This window comes from Triticum aestivum, chromosome 2A (assembly GCF_018294505.1).
Source record: "Triticum aestivum cultivar Chinese Spring chromosome 2A, IWGSC CS RefSeq v2.1, whole genome shotgun sequence".
Taxonomy (NCBI): domain Eukaryota; kingdom Viridiplantae; phylum Streptophyta; class Magnoliopsida; order Poales; family Poaceae; genus Triticum; species Triticum aestivum.
In genome coordinates, this window is record NC_057797.1 from 111,448,688 (window position 1) to 111,469,309 (window position 20,622).

At 45.8% G+C, this 20,622-nt stretch overlaps 2 protein-coding genes and 1 pseudogene across 2 annotated transcripts; 1 reads left to right on the top strand and 2 right to left on the bottom strand.

Annotated features, from left to right (window-relative positions):
* Window positions 1-4,099: 4,099 nt before the first annotated feature.
* Window positions 4,100-6,024, bottom strand: LOC123184965 (protein FAR1-RELATED SEQUENCE 9-like). The gene is made up of 2 exons (XM_044596992.1): window positions 5,842-6,024; window positions 4,100-5,730 (listed from the first exon to the last, which is right to left on the bottom strand). The coding sequence occupies exon 2, from the start codon at window positions 5,529-5,531 to the stop codon at window positions 4,410-4,412; it is 1,122 nt and encodes a 373-aa protein (XP_044452927.1). The 5' UTR covers window positions 5,532-5,730; window positions 5,842-6,024; the 3' UTR covers window positions 4,100-4,409.
* A 3,010-nt stretch (window positions 6,025-9,034) lies between these two features.
* LOC123038384 (uncharacterized) lies at window positions 9,035-9,120 on the top strand (annotated as a pseudogene).
* A 558-nt stretch (window positions 9,121-9,678) lies between these two features.
* LOC780606 (4-alpha-glucanotransferase DPE1, chloroplastic/amyloplastic) lies at window positions 9,679-14,826 on the bottom strand. The gene is made up of 16 exons (XM_044599839.1): window positions 14,398-14,826; window positions 13,782-13,844; window positions 13,571-13,659; window positions 13,429-13,489; window positions 12,852-12,930; window positions 12,413-12,549; window positions 12,169-12,327; window positions 12,000-12,076; window positions 11,726-11,865; window positions 11,489-11,520; window positions 11,326-11,400; window positions 10,865-10,937; window positions 10,658-10,746; window positions 10,496-10,540; window positions 10,270-10,422; window positions 9,679-10,164 (listed from the first exon to the last, which is right to left on the bottom strand). The coding sequence occupies exons 1-16, from the start codon at window positions 14,743-14,745 to the stop codon at window positions 10,060-10,062; spliced, it is 1,725 nt and encodes a 574-aa protein (XP_044455774.1). The 5' UTR covers window positions 14,746-14,826; the 3' UTR covers window positions 9,679-10,059.
* Window positions 14,827-20,622: the final 5,796 nt, after the last annotated feature.

Here is a 20,622-nt window from a genome sequence, read left to right on the forward strand (position 1 = left end):
TCTCAAACACGAAGAACAGCGAAGCACGAGAGAGAAAAATGGTGGAGAGATAAAACGTAGATGAAAAAGTAGTATATTGATTTGTTCGATTCTGTGTTGTTCAATCGGCCGTCACCCCCAACATATATAAGAGGCGGTTGGACTTCTCGTACAGGCAAAGGATTCATCTAGGCTTTCCTTACAAGAAAATTACATCAATTCACGACCTAGAGTCCTAGTTCTGGTCCCACTTGGATTCAGCCCGAATCTGATCCAATCTTCTGTCTTCCTCCTTGCGCGGGCCGTGGAATCTGCATATGACTTCCGATGGAGACGGTTCAAATATCAATTTTGTACGCTTCAATGAGGCCAACAATCCGTATGTTGATCACTTTTCCAAATAAGGCCATCTTGAATACTCCACGGGGTCATCTTTAATTTTGAGTCGGACTCGGTCATGTAGCTGACTAGACCATCCGACTCTTGTAGCGTCTCTGCAGGTCATATACTACGTCGGATGATGATAACTCCAAAAGCAAAGTTGACCGTTTCGACGTTACTAATAACTTTCATGTTGAACACTTCTTCATCCGAGTCCATCTAGATAATCATTTGAGCCCATCTTCAGCTTCTGGTCGGATTGGCCTTGACAGCTTCCACCCAGCAAGCTCTTTCCCGGCAAGCTTTTCAACCCCGGCAAGGTCTTCGCCCGGCAAGCTTTCCTCCCCGGCAAGGTTTCACACCGGCAAGCTTCTCCGCCGGCAAGCTTTCCACGCCGGCAAGCTTCTCCGCCGGCAAGCTTTCCACGCCGGCAAGCCCTCACATTGGCAAGGTTTTACCCCGGCAAGGTTTCATTCAGCCGGCAAAGGCCGAATACTTTCTCACTCAGGGTCAGCCCGCGAAGTGTTGCCTCTAACTTTTGCATACGAACCCGGATTCGTGACCATGCCAAAATTTGGTGTCAACAGAAAGAAGGGCATCAACCGCCTTACAGGATGGCCAGGAGGGTCAGGGGCGCGCCCCCTTGCCTCGTGCCTCCCTCGGGCACCGTCTCACGTGGATTTTTCTTCCCAAAAATCATATATATTCCAAAAAAATCTCCATCAGTTTTTATCCCGTTTGGACTCCGTTTGATATGGATATTCTGTGAAACAAAAAACATGCAACAAACAGGAACTGTCACTGGGCACTGGATCAATATGTTAGTCCCAAAAATAGTATAAAAAGTTGCCAAAAGTATATGAAAGTTGTAGAATATTGGCATGGAACAATCAAAAATTATAGATACGATGGAGACGTATCATGCCCCATGGTGGGCCCCAACTGTCGTGGAATTGTCACGACAAATGTCCTAGTGTGAGGACTTAATCGTGAGGCCAACGCATCTATGTGGTAGCTTGAGAGGGGTTGAGCGGAATCGAGAGACGCAATACAAGACAAGGATTTAGACAGCTTCGGGCCCCGGGAAACATCATCTGGTAACAACCCTACATGCTGTTTGTGGCTAGGTCTCATTATCATCACGAGGGAGTCGCTGTAAACCGGCTCTCCCAGTTATGCCTAACCCTTAAGATTCTCTCCCTCTTGGGGTGCCCTGCCCCTCCTTATATATGTTGAAGGGGCGGGTTACATGTAGAGTCCATCTCGGACTAAGACTTAAATTGTTCTGACTTCTCCTCACGGGCTTCTCTTCATGGTCTTCTTAATGTCTTGGGCTTCTTAACCCCGGGTGACTTAACATCAGCCGGTTTATGACTGTCAACCGGGTTATGATTGTCTGTCGGGTTATGACTGTCTGCCGGGTTATCATCTGACTTAACTCCTGCCGGGTTATCATCTGACTTAACTCCTGTCGGGTTATCATGTGACTTAACTCCTGCCGGTTTATCATCTGACTTAACTCCTGCCGGTTTACCAAGTACCAGCCGGGTTATAACTCCGGCCGGGTCATACCGCGAGGTATATCCCCGACATTAAGTGTGTAGACCCTACGGGTTCGGGAACCATGCAGACATGACCGAGACATCTCTCCGTCCAATAACCAACAGCGAGATCTGGATACCCATATTGGCTCCCACATGTTCCACGATGATCTCATCGGATGAACCATGATGTCGAGGATTCAATCAATCTCGTATACAATTCCCTTTGTTTATAGGCATGTTACTTGCCCGAGATTCGATCGTCGGTATCTCCATACCTCGTTCAATCTCATTTCCGGCAAGTCTCTTTACTCTTTCCGTAACGTATGATCCCATGGCTAACTCCTTAGTCACATTGAGCTCGTTATGATGATGCATTACCGAGTGGGCCCAGAGATACCTCTCCGTCATAAGGAGTGACAAATCCCAGTCCCGGTTCGTGCCAACCCAACAGATACTTTCGGAGATACCTGTAGTGCACCTTTATAGCCACCCAATTACGGTGTGACGTTTGGTACGCCCAAAGCATTCCTACTGTATCCGGGAGTTGCACAATCTCATGGTCCAAGGAAATGATACTTGACATTAGAAAAGCTTTAGCAAACGAACTACACGATCTTGTGCTACGCTTAGGATTGGGTCTTGTCCATCACATCATTCTTCTAATGATGTGATCCCGTTATCAATGGCATCCAATGTCCATGGTCAGGAAACCATGACCATCTATTGATCAACGAGCTAGTCAACTAGAGGCTTACTAGGGACATATTACGATCTATGTATTCACACATGTATTAAGGTTTCCGGTTAATACAAGTATAGTATGAACAATAGACAATTATCATGAACACGAAAATATAATAATAACCACTTTTTATTGCCTCTAGGGCATATTTCCAACAGTTCTGCCCCCGTCCTCTTCGGCGACGGGCGGCTACCGGCGGTCTCCCGCTGGTCCAGGCCATCAGCTATTGTACGGTGGGGCATAACATGATTGTTTTGGTGGGGAGGCTGGTTGGAGAGATGGGTAATCCGATGTCAAGCTGCCCATCGCCGGCATAGGGGGTGCCGGCCGTGGCCATGAGTCGCTCCTCCCCTCCCCCTTCCCCCGGCTTGGTGTCTCCGGTTGCAATTCTAGCGTTGCTCGAGATAGGGTGGTCGCTGGAGGTCGTGGCGGTTGGGATTGTGGACCTGGTCAAAGTCGTGGCCTTGGTGACTCTCAGGGTTGTCTGGTTGGAGGGCGGCGGCTCTGGTGGTGGGACCGCGTTGGTTGTGGGCAGATTACGTAGCTCGGGTGCGGGCGGGCAACCATGGCCGCTTGGGTGGCATGGTTGCGGGTGGTTGGCGGAGCGGGGGGGTGATGGATGGGTATGAGCGTCGGGGTACATCACTTGCCCAGTCCTTGTATTGGCCGACGGTGGCGACGTCCATGGATGTCGTGTTCCTCCTTGAAGGCTCTGGTGCAGTGTTCCCAACTCCTTTCGTGATGCTCCAAGAGAAAACTCGGATCTGACGGTGGCAGGTATGCGTAGTCTTGCCCTTCTTGAAGGCATCGTCTTGCAGTGCTCGCTCTGGCATTGTCCATGTGACCTCTCCCCGGTGGATCTCTCATCTTGGTGGTGGTCTTCGTCGGCTCAAAGCGGTTCGTTGCTGCTCATATGTAGTGTGCTTGGTAATCGTTAGGGAGGTGAGTCGATGCCCGGCACCTTTGTATCTTGCCTTTGGTATGTGTGTGTAATGATGGCGTGTGTTTGTATCATTTTGCTCGGATGTAATACGATGGCTGGGGAAATCTCTTTTTCGTCAGTACCTAATAATTCATTCCACAAACTGAAAAGAAGCACACATGTATGCAGGAAATTTGTGGCTATATATGCACTGAGAGGCAAACAAAGCGACATATTTTCCCGAACAAAGAATCAGCCCGTTTTCACCAGTTCACTTGCACCACAAGACATACTATTATATGCATGATACATTGATACTAGTGTATGCATGATATAAGTGTATGATAGCGCCCACTGCGAGTCTAAGGGGTTGTTTGGTTTCCAGCCACATATTGCCACACCTTACCTTAGGCAAGTTTGACCAAGTTAGGTGGGTGTTTGGTTCTAACCACACTTAAGACAAGAATTTTTTATTAGTGAACCCCACATGGCATAGACATAAAAAAATGGCAAGATTCCCTTAGGCAAGCAAAAATATGGCTAACAATTTAAGCAACTCAAATTAGGCAAGTGTGGCAAAAATAATATGACAACATAAGGCAAATATAGTAACAATCAAAACAGCCCCTAAAGTACCAAACACTTTTAGTAGCTGCAGATAATTAGAATGACAGCAATCCCCGTGTATCTCATATGTAATGTCTGACACACTTAATAGAACACTAAAATACGTGCTTACCAATGGATACTAGTAGAAGTAGATGGTGCAAGTCACAAGACAATAGATTTCTGCATGATCTCTTCACGACCGACAAAAGCACATCAACTAGATCGCATTATTTTAGAAATCAGCACCGCTCATGTCTGCAATGTCGCGTGCAGAGTAGTTTCGCTGCTGCAGCCAGTCTTGCAAGAACCCCCTGATCTCCTCAAACTCGTCGGCGTCCTGGGACGCCAGGTCGAACACCTGCCGCCCCAGCGTCACGCCGAGCCTTTGGTACCTTGTGCCACCCTGCCGCTGCAGCCATCCCAGCTTGCAGCTCCTCGGTATGGAGGACCCCCTCTCGTGCTCCAGCACGTGGAGGATGTGCCGGCACGGCAGGCCGTCACGCTCCATCTTACGGCAGCTGCACTTGAAGACGTCCTGCTGGTCGTCGCCGCCGGGGGACTGCAACACGTTATAGAGCTCGCCGTGGAGATCCAGCGTGTAGACCTTGTCGCCGGAGCCGTCGGAACTGCTGCTCAGGGTGTCGACGATCTCGAAGTCGTCCAGCGCCTTGATCTCCTCCAGCACCATGGCGAAGTTGGCCGGCGTGAAGGACCGCGCCGCGTCTTCCTCGAGGCACTTGTGCTCGGTGGTCAGCGCAACGCGGGACTTGTCAGCCTCCTCGTCGAGCTCGGCCTCCTGCGCGCGCATGTACTTGCACCTGAAGTCCACGCGCCGGAGCAGGGCGAGCAGCGTCATGTCCTCGGAGAAGCCCGTGCGCAGGCCCGAAGATAGGCAGAGGCACTCCGTGCTCTGGTCCGTCACCATGCCGAGGAAGAACTTGTCACCGACGAAGGCAGCAGCCCAGAGCTCCCTCCTCACGTACATCTTCAAGAGCCACTCCAGGTTGCTCGCCGTCCTGTGGCTGGCCACGAAACTATGCCATCGCTCCTCGAACTCCACAGGCGAGCAACTGTCCTCGAACATGAGCGACCTGAAGCCGGCCTTGGCCGAATAGCCATCGAGGTGCTCCCTGATGCCTCGCTCCAGGTGGCACGAGCAGATCCGGTGGTTGGACTGCGGGAGCACGGTCTCGACGGCGAGCGCAACCGCGTCGCTGCCGTCGGTGATCACAGACTTGGGCCTCACCTGGCAGGTGGACCTCATGAAGGCTCGCTGCAGCCAGACGTACGAGTCGGGGGACTGGTCCGTGAGGACGCCGCAGCCGAGGAGCACGGGGCGGCGGTGGTGGTTCATGCCGATGACGGGGACCAAGGACGCTGCTGAGGCGCGAGTCGGCGTCGGCCCAGAATAGCCTCTTCAGGTGGCCTGCGGCATCGACCTCGTAATGGTGGAAATGTTCGGGGTGGTCCTCGTCCTTCCTTCGGCGCAGTTCCTCGAGCACCGCCGCCGTGTCGTCACTGCCGATCAGCGCCATGGTCGATCTTGTGCCGTACTGCCGAAAATCAATTTGAAGAATCAAACGAGTACACCATCGATGAAATGCAAGATGCAAACCAAGTAGGGCGATCGGCAAGTAGTAACATGGACGGAGGCGGGTGGGTACCTCGGGGCTTCGGCGGGGGAGGGGAGGCGGCGGCTGCGGAGATGGCTTTTGCGGCAGGAGGAATTGTGGAGAAAGAGATAACGCAAGCGTGGAGCTAGGGCCTAAACGTTATTAGGGAGTAGAAACAGCTCAGACCGCTGCCCACGCAGCCCACTACCTAATGATCAGGCCCTCGCGGCCCACATCCTAACAATTTTCTATATTCTTTTTTTCTATAGTAACAGTTTTCTATGCTTTATACTTTTTATTTTAGGGTCTTTTGATTCGCACGATTCAATTCCAAAAGTGTAGAAAGAAGCAAAATATAGGATTGAAGCAACATGTCCACTTAAATCATATAGAATCAGCAGAGAGTGTTTGATGCCAAATAATGATATTTCACCAACAAAACACAAGGCACCAACTACCAATACAAGTATACAACAGTTAACACCAACAATGTACCAATTCACACTTGATTGTACATAGATGGATAAGAATGGAATGGAGGTGGTGGTGTTGTCTTTAGAGACGGTGAAGATGGCTTGAACGAAAATGTTCCCCTTGATGCCTTGGAGTCGGTGTTCGAAGCATACACAAGGCATTGTCCGAGGCCTCAACGTAGTCATCCACCTGGTGCATGCTTTGCCAATGTAGTCAACAAACGACAATCATCAGAGTACAGTACATGTAGAGGCTGACAGTAAGGACCCATCAGGTTCATGGTCGTATGTAAGCAGGTGTCTCCTTTTCGAAGGAAAAAATGCTTTCTCTTAAAGGGATCCTGATATCTAAGATCCACCGGGTTGAAACTTGTGTATTGCGATATTTGTCTAGCCCTAATCGTGTATGTACATATTGGTATCTTTCCAACGATGAACTATTCTCGAGTAAGGAGCAACACATGTCGTACTAATCGTATGAAGAAATTTGGGTCCTGACCTAGCAGGTTATGAAGTCCTATCTAAATCGTCTACACGTACATGCGGCCACGCTGCAAAAATACAGACCAAATATGCACCAGTTTGTTCGTGTATCGGCTGACCGCATTCGTGTATATACGGATGGTGTCTCCAACTAGCGCGCAAAGTACGCATTGTACATCGAGAGGCAACATCCGATGGGGTTATCTCATTACATACGCAACAACGGAGCAGAGGCAACGGGCGCCTGCAAGGGTGGGGTATAGATGCAACAGCGGGAAACCTGAAACGAGGTACTGTATATCGGGAGGAAAGGGAATTAACTGGCTACCCAGTGGTAGTGCGCCCGGTGCATGGGCATGTATAGTTGGTCGCATGTCGGCCGCCCCCGCGGCACCAAGGTGAAATTAGCCGTGGCACAGCGCGCCTGCCTCGTGGTCATGATTGCCACGCTCATAGCCGAAGAAGCCCATGGCGGCGGGACTGGTGTGGGGATGCCTCCCCCACCCACCCACGCGCACACACACTGCACGCTTGCCATTTAAAAAAGGACGGGGCACAGACACTTCCTATGGCTGACGAGCGGGCCCGAACCTGCATGTCAAATGACCGAAGCGGGTGGTTGGACGGCCGACAAATGAGCCCAAGGCGGACACCGAGATGACATGTCCCATGTTCGTCTTGTGTCCGTGTGGACGTAAATTTGAGTCCAAAATGCATCCAGACTAACATCGAGCGGACCAAATTTAGGATGCATGGCTCCTGAGATCACGTCTCTCATGGACAAGGAATTTACGGACGTGGCGTTTCTGCTCCTGGGCGGCTTATATGCATTCGTGTGAGGAAAAAAATCAAAATAAATACTAGAAAAATTCAAATTTGTTTTGTGTGGTAGATAATTTAATGTGTGAGGCCTGCTTTAAATTTCAACTTATTTGAATATTTGTGCAGCTCTCAGCAAAAAAGACAAAACCGGGTCTATAAAAAAGTGTACTGTTCACACACTGTTCTACCTGATTTATTTATTTTGCCGAGAGCTACTCAGATATCTGAATGAGTTGAAATTTGGAACGGACCTCACGGATCGAATTATCTACCACAAAAAAAATTAGATTTTTTTTGAATTTTTTTAATATTTGTTTTGAATTTTTTTTCAGACCAAGAGCAGATGAGCCTGGGCACCGAGTTGGATTTTCAAAAAGTTTACTTCATAAAAGCTTAAATGGGGACATAATAGGGTAGCAGATCGACTGGTTAATTATGGCCGTACTGAGTCTATTGACTCTGTATGGCTTCATGAAGATCCTCCGTGTATTGAGAAAATTTTGCCTCTTAGTTGCAACTCTATATTCAATGAATAAAATTTATATTTTTCCCCGAAGAAAACAGCAAAACGTATATTAGTCTAATTCGATACCCTTGCCCCTATCCAATAAGCTCGTGGAAGATAGGTTGTCTTTTTTCTTGACAGAAACACCAAGCATTCCATTATGGCTCGACTAAATCGCCGGGCACCAAACGTTTTACGGTACATCCGGACAGTTCGTCAACCACAAATGTGTGGTCTCCGTGAACTTGCCAGGCACCCAGCGCAGCCAGCTCATGAGCAGGCCTATTACACTCACGTGGACAAGATTCAAAACTAGCATCAACAAAATCAAGACTGAGGTGTAATTTGGCTTCTCTAAACAGAGCACCAAGCATGGCCGTATCGAAATCATCGCTGTGGATGGCTTGCTTGCTTGCTTGAGACTTGAGAGTAATGCAGTCAGTCTTAAACAGAACCTTGCCCATGCCCAGTTGCTCAGCAGTGGACGAGCTTCACTGTCACTGGTATGCATGCTGGAGAGCAACCGCCTGTACGAAGTTCACTGTGGAAAGCTCCATCTAAATTGATTTTAATCAACTCTCCCTCCGGCTTGACCCATTTTTTGCGTCCCTGAGTGATTTGCCTATCCTTCTTGGCATAGGTGTTGACTAGGTTGACTTCAGATGGCTTTGTGAAAACCAAAAGGTGCATGCACACATTCTTTTTTTTTCGAGGGTTACAACATACACAGATGGGACGAAGGGCCAGCCTTACGCAGGCGGTCTGTATGTTTTCAGCCCGCTTCGTATAGTGGGCCGACAAGAGGAACACCCAGCCTAAACGCAGATGCGGCCCACGTACCGTTTACTGCGCTTTTGCGGGACGCACGCGCGCACGAAGAGGACCCCTGTCTGTTTAGTACCACATCGCCTAGCGAAGGAGGTTTCGACCAGTTTATAAGCCCGACGCTTTCATCTGCGTCGTCTCCTCCGGGACGTCCGATAAAATTGGAACGATACAGCCTGCGCAAGGATGGCACGCACAAATCGAGAAATGGTCCAAATTTTTTTGAGATTTCTCGCGCTGGTACCTGGTATTTTTCAGATAGGCCCTCGGCTTTCATTTTGTGTCCTTTCGTTGCTTTTTTTCTTACGGCTAGATCCCTCCGCTGCTCCATATCCTTCTAACGAGGTCCTCCAACTGGAGGACGGTGCTCTTTCGAGGTTTTGCGCTCTGCTCCCTAGTATATTGCATATATATATATATATGCCCAGGCTTTCCTCATGTGTCATTTCATTACTCCTTTCTCTAACAAACCGGTCCCTTTCCTCCTGACGAAGCCTTTGTTGCCCTTGAGGACGGTGCTCTGCTTTGTGCTTGCATCCTTTGTGTTACGTCTGTCTTCATCTTTTCTATTCGAATGCTGGAGTTACTAACACTCAACGTTCCTGTGCTTTCTTCACAACAGGAAGCAAGCATACTGTATAACCAAGATTGCCAATTTATCAACATTTGGCTGCATTCAACCAGCGAGTTTCGCCTAAAAGCAGATTAATCTGGCAAGGTAAAATAGACCTTTTATACCTCCTTCCAGCTGAGGGCAGCACAACACGATAAATACAAAAGTAAACCTTAACACACAGAATTTCCTCTGAAATGTAAAAAAGAACTTGATACACATATCCCACTTATCAAGAGTTCCAAGACTCATGAGTTACAATAGTACATAGACGAAATGGGAAAATAAAGGACTACCATTTTATTATCATAGGACTATATATACACCATAATAAACAAGTTGTAGACATGCAAGACGCTTCAAGTTCAAGCATGTGAATTTGCAACCAATCAACACAACCCTATTATTCGGGGACAGGTGCCAACATCCCGCGGAACAATAGCAGCCAGATCCTTCATGTTTGGCTGCTAGTTTATGGCAGTACCGTCTGGCAGTTCCGAGCCTGAAGAGACAGAGAACACAGGAGTGGTGCTGAAGAACCAAGAAATTCACAGCCGGCCGTACAGCGTAAGCAACTCCTTCAGCTTTGCTTCTTCGAGGCTAAGGCTGTCGAAGCTGACACAGCTTGGTATCCTCCATTTCCAATTTCCTTTCTGCGGATGAGAAGGAGAAGAGAGAATAAGCTTCACGAGGCTACTGATTATTTATTCTAGCTGTAAATTAGCTCTTTTACAAGCAGGCGGTGTGCAGCCGGTAACCTGTGTAGCTGGAGTGTTCATCCTAGCAGAGCTGCCAAGGCTGAGTATGTCCTGCATGGTTACCATGGAAGTCCTCGCAACGGAAGAGAGGGCAGTAGCAATTAGCGCCCAAGAGACATCCGAGTTGCTGACCTGCGGTAGATACTTGAACACCTGAAAGAAGTACAGGGGTAAGATTAGGAAGACATGGCACCAGACATCGTGTCATGGTACGCTAAACACTGACAGTTTGCTTCTCTTCCTCTGGTAAGCTTTGCCACCAGCCAACAGCCTGAGGAAGACATGATTCAAAGTGTCAGGACTAAATTTTAACTTCCAAAACTGTAAATAATGTAATCTTACAAAAGATGTGAATAAAGGAGTTTTTGAAAGGGGTTAGGGTACTAACTGTATCATTATCATGTGTCCCAGTGTATACAACTTGATTCAATTCATGGTTATGAGGTAAGTGGGGGTTGCCAGGACCACCACCAAAAGCTGTCCAGTATACAAATGGAAATTAGACCATTCAAATCTGAGTCAATATTTCACGTGTACTCAGAGCCATAGTTCCTTATAGAAAGAAAGCATGTTCATATTGCAATTGGACTATTACCGAACTGAAGAACTGCCATCCCCGGAGCCCCAATAGACTTCCTTAACTCAACAACATCTTCAGTTATCACCCCCTACAATTAGTTTTGGAATGAAAAGAGAATCATAAGCATGAAACGTGGTTGCCACATTAAGATTATGGGGCCAGCTGACCAGACAGATATTTTTGCAAAACCACATTATAGTTGTCAAATACTCAAATTTCATGAGATTAACACTAAAAACAGTGTAAATTTATAGGTAATTGTGTATTTGACCCACAGGGTTGTGGCTCTGGCACTGCCAGTGAGCACGAAATAAGCGAATCAGCTGACTGCAACTATACTTCAACAGCTAATATTATGATTAAATCACGGCTAGTACTTTTTTTAGTTTCCAAGTTTGCACAAATCCACCAAAAAACTATGCATTTGATTCCAGATTTCACTTTCAACAGTTAAAAGAAAAGGCTCCAGTGTTTACCAGGTCTTCTGCGATTATATTTATTCTACCAACAGCTTTGAAAAGCGCATCAAAAAAGGCATTCCTTGGTCCAGCCTACTGCCAAAGAAAACAGGAGATAACATCAGCAACAAAGATTTTGTGAAGAAAAGGGAACAGTGTCATTCATGAAGTCAATGCTCACCCTCCAGCTTCCAAACATCGCTACTTCTGATCCTACATTGTGCAAGCTTAATCAATTAGCATAATGAATTCCATTTTTCCAAAAAAAAGCAAATTTACTTGCAGTATAATACTCCCTCCGTCCCAAATAAGTGACTCAACTTTGTACTAAAGTTAGTACAAAGTTGAGTCGCTTACTTTGAGATGGAGGGAGTATTTATTATGCAGACAGGTAAGCGCAGTGATGTGTTTAGCTTACCCGAAGGAACTGCCCAAAAACCAGCAAGCCCGCGGAAATGGTCAATACGGAACTCATCATACAAATCAAGGGCACGTTTAATCCTCTTTACCCACCATGCAAAGCCATCTGCTTCCATAGATTTCCAGTCATACAATGGGCTGCAAAAATAGCAAATTTAGCAAAGGAAACAGTGTGTTCAACCTTTTATTATGTCACAGGGAGTGTAGGGTTACTGGAAACGCAACAGACAAGAACTAAGAAAAATCAAATTGACAGGAACTGAAGCTTCTACCTGTTCCATAACTGACCAGTTTTACTGAACGCATCAGGTGGAACACCACTAACAAATGTGGGGAAACCATTCTTGTCCTTTACAACCAGAGAACAATAAAAAAAACTTAGAAAATTTAAATTCTTCACCAGTAGAAGTATGTTCGTTAAGAGAAACCACTGAGGTATACCAGCAAAAATGATTTCCTGTTTGCCCAAACATCTGCGCTGTGGTAGCCAACATATATTGGCATGTCACCCATTATGCTGATGCCAAGCTTCTGTGCATGTGAACGAACCCGTTTCCATTGCTTTTCAAATAAGAACTGTTGTGCCATAAAATTTTCTATCTGCATAACAGGTTCAATATATAAATATGCCAGTATTTTTGTAAAACACAATTACATTGCAAAACGAATAGTTTGAGCTACGCACAAAGTCCTTCTGGTTTTCATATATATCTTTCAAGGCTCCAGGATGGCGATCTTTCAGCGGTTCAGGCCACTCAGACCAGGACACTGCATTGATGCTATTGTCGATAGCAGCGAAAAGTGCAGCATCTTCAAGCCAACCTGGTAGGAAGAGGAGATAAGCACTATAGACTATACTATGTATTGATGTTATCACTTCAGACATCAACGCCATTGCTATATTCCCTTTTGAACAGAAAAGAAGCGTATTTGTAAAGGAAACCAGCTGAATTAAGACTGTCATCTGAGCCTTGGTGCTTGCCCAACATTTTGATTGAGTAGTTTATGGTTTATAATTAGAAAATGTAAACCTTATGTTAACAGTAGAGACAGATGTGTTTTTCCCAATAAGAATATGAAAGACGCGGAAAGCATTGTTTCGACAGCAAATCGAGATCTCTTGCCTGAAACATCTGGATTTTTCTTGAATTCGTCATACTGCCTTCTGAGCTCTCCAGGGCTCTGTAGTAGCCTCTCTGCTGCCTAGAATAAAAAGATTTATCTATAAGCTGTTCACTGAAACCAATCTTCATGATAGAAAAGTGCTTTTCTTTTGTCAATGAGCACTAATTTTGTTTTTATGAATATGTTCTCAAACCCAGAATATTTAAACTTGATCACCAAAGAATGTACATGTACACAGAATGAAAAATAATGTTTTGTATGGCCCATCCAAAAATGAAATGGAGGAACCATTTTTACATGCTACCATACAGTAGTACTCGGGCTGTTGATAGGCCAAGGTAATATCATTTAAATAACTTTATTCTGGCGTTTTCAGAATGTAGAAGCAGCCAACAATTCTACAAATGCAATAAGTCATCCAAACATATACATATTGTACCAGGCTGGTAGGATAGCACATTCAAGGGAGAAAAACAGGAAGTGTGCATAAGCTTGCACATTAAACAGAGAGGACCTGACGGGTCTTTTTTTCTGGCAGAAAGGACATGACCGATATAACAACCATTAATAACTAACCTTGGCAATAAGAGGTTCTTTCAGATTAGCAACGGTGTCAAATTCAACATATTCCATATCTCTGTCATTAATTTAAACACACAAAGGGTCAACGGCAAACTTATAGGTGCCTTCACAAGTGACCGAAGAAATTCAAACTCACAAAGGATCAGGAAGTTCGTCTTCCATCAACAGCCCATCTTTAACAAGCTCTTCGAGAGAAATCAATAAGGTACTACCACAGTTTGCATCCTGCAAATTGCAATGAATGTTCCCTATTACCATTGAATTACTGCCATAAATAGGCTAAAGTACCTGGTACAAAGTTAACTCTGAAATAGGCAAACAAAGTTGTAATTAACATAAAGCATCACCTGTCCTGAATAAGGAGAACCATCCTCCCCGGATTTTCTTCCCGGGGGAACAAGTGGAAGAACCTGTGGACATGGATCAAACCGACAATCAGCATTTCAGAAACTAAGCTTAATGCACAAGGCAATTAAAAGGACACAACCGCAACATCAAAATAGCATAGGAAAACCCAGACATGTTGCAAAAGCAACAAAATCACTGAATTAATTTTAATGGTCAGAGAGAACAGGGAGAGGTTGCTTTTGTGTTGTTTCATGTCCTTCAGCTTATTTCATCCCACTGCCCGATCACTGTTTCGCGCACCATCACCGTTTATCGCGGTTCAGAGAATATTAAGAAAATCAATCAGCATTGCAATGTGCAGCAAGAATGATAAACTGTGCTACATCGTATATTTGTAACCACTGTATAAATGGCTTGAATCCCTCCATCTTATTTGTGATTCCAATTTCTAAACAGTCTAGTGTCTAGTGTTTCTATCGTGCCTATATGTGACAAGTGACAACCCAACATCCACATCAGTTTTTTTTAGGAGCCGAGTGTTTACTGTTGCACGCCAATGGCACCTAATAGGCCAGCAGTTCGGTAACTCCGAGGGCAATGCGTGTCAGTAATAACCTGCCAGAGCGTGCACCCGGCGCCGTGGAGCCAGTCGAGGAACGCGAGGGCCTCGTCGCCGAGGTCGCCGATGCCGTGCGGGCCGCGGAGCGACGTCGGGTGCAGCAGAACCCCCGCGCGGCGCCGCTGGGACGCCTCCACGGTCGGCATCATCTGCTCGTACCCCTCGGGCAGGTCCTCCCCGACGCCCACCGACGCCACCGCCGCCGGCGTCGTCGTCGCGGCGCGGCAGGCGACCCCGCGCGCCTGCGGCATTGCGGGGAGGAGGAGGAGGCGGCAGCGGCGGTGTCCGCGGAGGGGCGAGGCCGAAGCGAGCTGCGGGAGCGGGACGGTTCGCGCGAGCGCCATGCGGCAGGGGGGCGGGGCGGGGTGGCGGAGCGGGGATGGAAGGGGGGAGGAGGAAGAAGGGAGATATGGGCGCGCGGGGTGAACGTGGGCCCCACTTGTCGGTGGCCGCGGGGTGGGTGGCGTCGCGTGAGACGAGGCGCCGGATCACGGGGTCAAAGCCTATTCCGGTGGGATGACGTTGCGCCGTTGACACGTGGTGGGCATTCTGGGGATCTGCGTGCTTCTGAAATACGTTTTCCTTGAAGGCACACGCTTTTTTCTTACCGTACGTTATCCACAGTCCACACTCAACTCCCTTCCTTTTTGTCGACTCGACACCATTTCTTCTCGTCAAAACATATCGGAAGTGTACAAGGCAAAGTTTACAAAGCACTATCTCCTATCATAAAAACGCATTTCGATGTCCTTCATCAGGCGTCGCGTTCGCCCCACTGGCCCGCCCGACTTCTCTCTCTCTCTCTCTATCTATCTATCTATCTATCTATCTATCTATCTATCTACCCCGGACATGCTCACGAGTTCCCTTCACTTTCTTTCTTGCGACACCATCGTTAGATTTAGCATTGTCGTTGTCCATCATCGTTGTTGCATCCACCATCTCCGCCTCCTACAACGTTAAGTCGAGGAACCACCACACATCAAACACTCCATGATTGTCGGGTCCACCACCACACATCAAGCACTCCTCCAGCGTACCGGGGGCGCACATTACAAAATTAAGTGTCCCATGTGAGCTCACTGCAACTGGTTGAAGTCTCCAACAAACAAGGTCGGATCTTAGATCTAGGTTCTCTCTCCCTGGTTCGTAAGTACTATGGTCGATAATTTTTTCATTGGCGATGGATTCCCCAAGGCACAAATTTAGAGTACGAAGAAAGCACTCAGGCTAGCTCTTCAGATCTTTAAGGGGTTGCCAAAAGGCCAAACACCATCTCCTTCTCATTGGGTTGGTGGTGGGGCGTGAACATGTCACTAAGCTAGGCTTGGACGAACTACTAGTGATGCGCGCAGATGGGCCATTTGTCACTAGTACCTAATTATGAATGTTGAGTGGATGCCCTTTATTGGTTACCTATTACTAGTGAGCACTTAGCGGTGATGTGCAACCTACTGCCGTTAATGGGTATTTTGGGTCATCATTAGTAAGTCATTTTGCAACGATGGAGTGGCTAGGGGGGAATTGGAGATGGAGGCTAACCTATATGCCACCGTGCGTGCTTATTCGACCGCCAACACATTTAGCATGCACGAGAGAGGGAGAGATAGCACTAGGTTTCTTCATTCAGATGCGGCAAGAGAATGAGAAAAATGGTTTGGCGAGCAAGAGTGCCCGACTCCAATAACTACTAGCTAAATACTCATGCATTGCAATAGGGGCAACTTTATTCTAGTGTTTCAACGTAGAAAATTGTTGATTGGGTTTGAGATTGAAATATGTTGAGGGGGAGAAAACCCATAGACAAAGTCACAAAGGTAAGGAAAGATATAATGTGATTGAGAATGTGTACGTACAACTACGTAAGGTATTTTTGTTGTTTGCTTGTAAGGGATTTCTGGCTATTGAAGATTTTTTTCTCTGATGATTGCTTTGCAAGGGTTTCTTTCCTTATAAATGAGGAGGTGGGGGTCTGTTTAGAAAAAAATGATAGAAAAGAACATATATTTATGGGGGGGGGGGGAAGAAGAGATGAAAGGAAAGCCAACTTCCTTTAATAGCAGAGATTCTAGTGTAATATTTTAAGCATGTGGCTATCTCACAACTCAATATGTTGGCTAACCACCTAAAAGATGGCTATCCATATCCCATCGTGAAACCAAGTGCACCTATATTAATACTAACGAAGTATGTCATAGTTAATGACATTAAGTGTATGGTTTGTTAAAAAAAGTATGCAACATCGGATTATTTTCTTCTAAAAAAGGGAAAGGCACTCAGCCTTTGTATTGAGTGATGCACGATCATTAATTAGTTAATATTGCAACGTCAACATGATACAATAGAAGAATAAGGGCCCCAACGGGCAGCCCAAATGGCTAAAATGACAAGATCTACTAATATGTGAGGCATCATGCATCACAAATCCTACTAGCAGGCCATCAATCAAATCGGTTGAATAAAACCCGAGCAATCATTTCCCATTGGTTGCATACAAATGTTGGGGAATGTAGTATTTTAAAAAAATTACCTACGATCACGCAAGATCTATCTAGGAGAAGCATAGCAACGAGCGGGGAGAGTGTGTCCACGTACCCTAGTAGACCGAAACTGGAAGTGTTTAGTAACGCGGTTGGTGTAGTCGAACGTCTTCCCGATCCAACCGCTCCAAGCACCGAACGTACGGCACCTCCACGTTCAGCACATGTTTAGCTCGATGACGTCCCTCGAGCTCTTGATCCAGTTGAGACCGAGGGAGAGTTTTGTCAGCACAATGGCGTGGCGATGGTGATGATGATGTTACCGGCGTAGGGCTTCGCCTAAGCACTACAACGATATGACCGAGGTGTGTAACTGTGGAGGGGGCACTGCACACGGCTAAGAGAAGAATTGGTGTGTCTTTGGGGTGCCCCCTCCCACGTATATACAGGAGGGGGAAGAGGAGCCCGGCCCAAGGGGGGCGCGCCTCCTGGTCCAAGTAGGATTCGCTCCCCCCTTTCCTATTCCAACTAGGAGAAGGAGGGAAGGAGGAACAGGAGAGAAGGAAGGAGGGGGCGCCGCCCCCACCCGTTGTCCAATTCGGATTGTCAGGGGGGGCTCTACCTCCTGGCCGGCCCTCTCTCTCTTCCACACTAAGGCCCATGGTGGCCCATTAACCTCCTGGGGGGGGGGGTTCCTGTAACCCCCGATACTCTGAAACTTATTCGAAACAACCCGAACCATTCCGGTGTCCAAATGTAGCCTTTCAATATATGAATCTTTACCTCTTGATCATTTCGAGACTCCTCATCATGTTCGTGATCTCATCCGGGACTCTGAACAAACTTTGGTCATCAAATCACATAACTCATAATACAAATCGTCATCGAATGTTAAGCGTGCGGACCCTACGGGTTCGAGAACTATGTAGACATGACCGAGACACATCTCCGGTCAATAACCAATAGCGGAACCTGGATACTCATATTGGCTCATACATATTCTACAAAGATCTTTATCGGTCAAACCGCATAACAACATACGTTGTTCTCTTTGTCATCGGTATGTTACTTGCCCGAGATTCGACCGTCGGTATCATCATACCTAGTTCAATCTCATTACCGACAAGTCTCTTTACTCGTTCCGTAATGCATTACCCCGCAACTAATTCATTGGTCACATTGCTTGCAAGGCTTATAGTGATGTGCATTATCGAGAGGGCCTAAAGATACCTCTTCGATACACGGAGTGACAAATCCGAATCTGGATCTATGCCAACTCAACAAACACCATCGGAGACACCTGTAGAGCATCTTTATAATCACCCAGTTATATTGTGACGTTTGATATCACACAAGGTGTTCCTCCGGTATTCGGGAGTTGCATAATCTCATAGTCAGATGAACATGTATAAGTCATGAAGAAAGCAATAGCAATAAAACTAAATGATCATTAATGCTAAGCTAACGGATGGGTCTTGTCCATCACATCATTCTCTAATAATGTGATCCCGTTCATCAAATGACAACACATGTCTATGGTTAGGAAACTTAACCATCTTTGATTAATGAGCTAGTCAAGTAGAGGCATACTAGGGATACTCTGTTTGTCTATGTATTCACACATGTAATAAGTTCCCGGTTAATACAGTTCTAGCATGAATAATAAACATTTATCATGATATAAGAAAATATAAATAACAACTTTATTGCCTCTAGGGCATATGTAGCGACCCGACCCGAATGGATCGAAGTCTCTGTGCTTAAGTGTCATCCCTGGATCGGTATGCTGACACACACAATACTCGAGGATTTATAACAAAGGTAAATCACATGTATAAAGTAGCATAAATACTATTGCCTCAATCCATATAGCGGAAGTAACAACAAGGTTGTGGAGTCCCAATAACACCAATGGCAAAGTTGGGTGCATACATCGTTACCCTAACGTATCACTTACTCGTCGTAAGAATCCTGCAACATGAGATGTTGCAGCCATATAGGTCAGTACATTGAATATATTGGCAATTTCACACCATAGAATAATAATGAGAATTGTCTATCTCTATATGCATATTTGGCTGGTGGAGGATCTAAGTTTAATTTTGCATAAAACTAATTTTCCCCTACAACAAAGGAATTGATTTTTATTTAACTACCAACTTTATGTCATTGTTGAGAAGGTTCCCCCAACTCAATCCCAAAATTACCAAATTAATAATCCAACAATTTCATTAAATAAAGTGATGAGATCAATCAATAATTTAAATACCAGATACTCAAAATGTCCATAACCGGGGACACGGCAAATCATGATTTGTTTATACACTCTGCAGAGGTTTGGGCCCTTTTCCCCACAAGACTCGATCTCCTCCGTTGAATTCTTCGCACTGCCTGATGTTTGAGAACCGGATGATCGAGACACAGTCTTTCCGAAGAGGTCCCCTTAACTGATAGAGATAGGCCGGTACACCTACAATCCCCTACATCTGCTAGCCTATCATGGAAAGGTTTCCCACGACTTACTTAACTATGCCAGAGCCCATAATGGCTTGTGGCTACACACGGAAGTTTCTAGGCATGAATAATTATATGATCCCTTTGAGTCTAGGTGGCATTCCATAGGATGATCACACGGATACCCCAAGATCTCCTAGGACAACACTGGAATTCCCCAGGTGCCCGCAACCAATCCACCCAGATGTGTATTAAAGTAGCCACCTTAAGTTTCCATAGTTATCATCTCTCACAACTTGCATGATTCTCACATACCAATCCCCGTCTACGAGCATGGCTTAGCAACATGAGCAAAACATATATTCCCGGGGTGATCAAAGGTATTAGGTTCCTACCTCATCAACTACATAGCAATAACCACAATTCTCAATCCTACTCATGCAAATTTGTAAGGGTGAACTAATGCATAGTAAAAACAGGGTATAGAAAAGCATGATCAAGGTGTGAACTTGCCTTGTACTATTGACGAAGATTCTTCGCACTCATAATTCTTGATAGTTCTACTCGTCACACTCCAATCAATCTATCGTAAGCAAGCAATCATAACCACACATAAGCAATCACCCAAAGATCCAGAAAAATGAAAAGGAAGATTGCAAAAACTCCAAAAGAACCAAATCAAGTTATTTTGCAAGATCAGATCATAATTTTGTTGATAAAGTGTGGTAATGGCTCAAGATGCTAGATTACGTCTAGGGATTCAAATGCAAGAGGAATCAATTGAAAATGCGCTACAATTTACAAGATATGATCAAATGAAGCTTTGAGTTAAAGTTTGAAAAGATCAAAAGTTGAAACTAATGATGCTACTGGATGTAGGAAGTCAATAGGAACATGTAGGAAGAAGAATTACTAGATTGGAAATAACGGATCAAAAAAATACAAGTAATTCAACATAGCATTGAATCTGCTTAGAATGTTGTGTGATAACTCTTTGTGGACTAGCAGAGTAATTTGACTACGATCAAAATTATATGTTGAAAAGATAATACTAATTATATGAACGGAAATATTTCTTCGATATGAATCCAACGCAATTGGATTCATCGCAAACGGGGTTACGAATAAAAAGATATAATCAAAAGAAGTTTGAATATGAATATGAACAAATATTCAAAAGTTGAAAATTTTAAAAAGTTGATGGATAGGTTCACTGGATAGGTGGAATCAAGACGAAACTATAGGCGTTGTTTTATCTAATTTGGATGAACGAGTAAAAAGTTATGC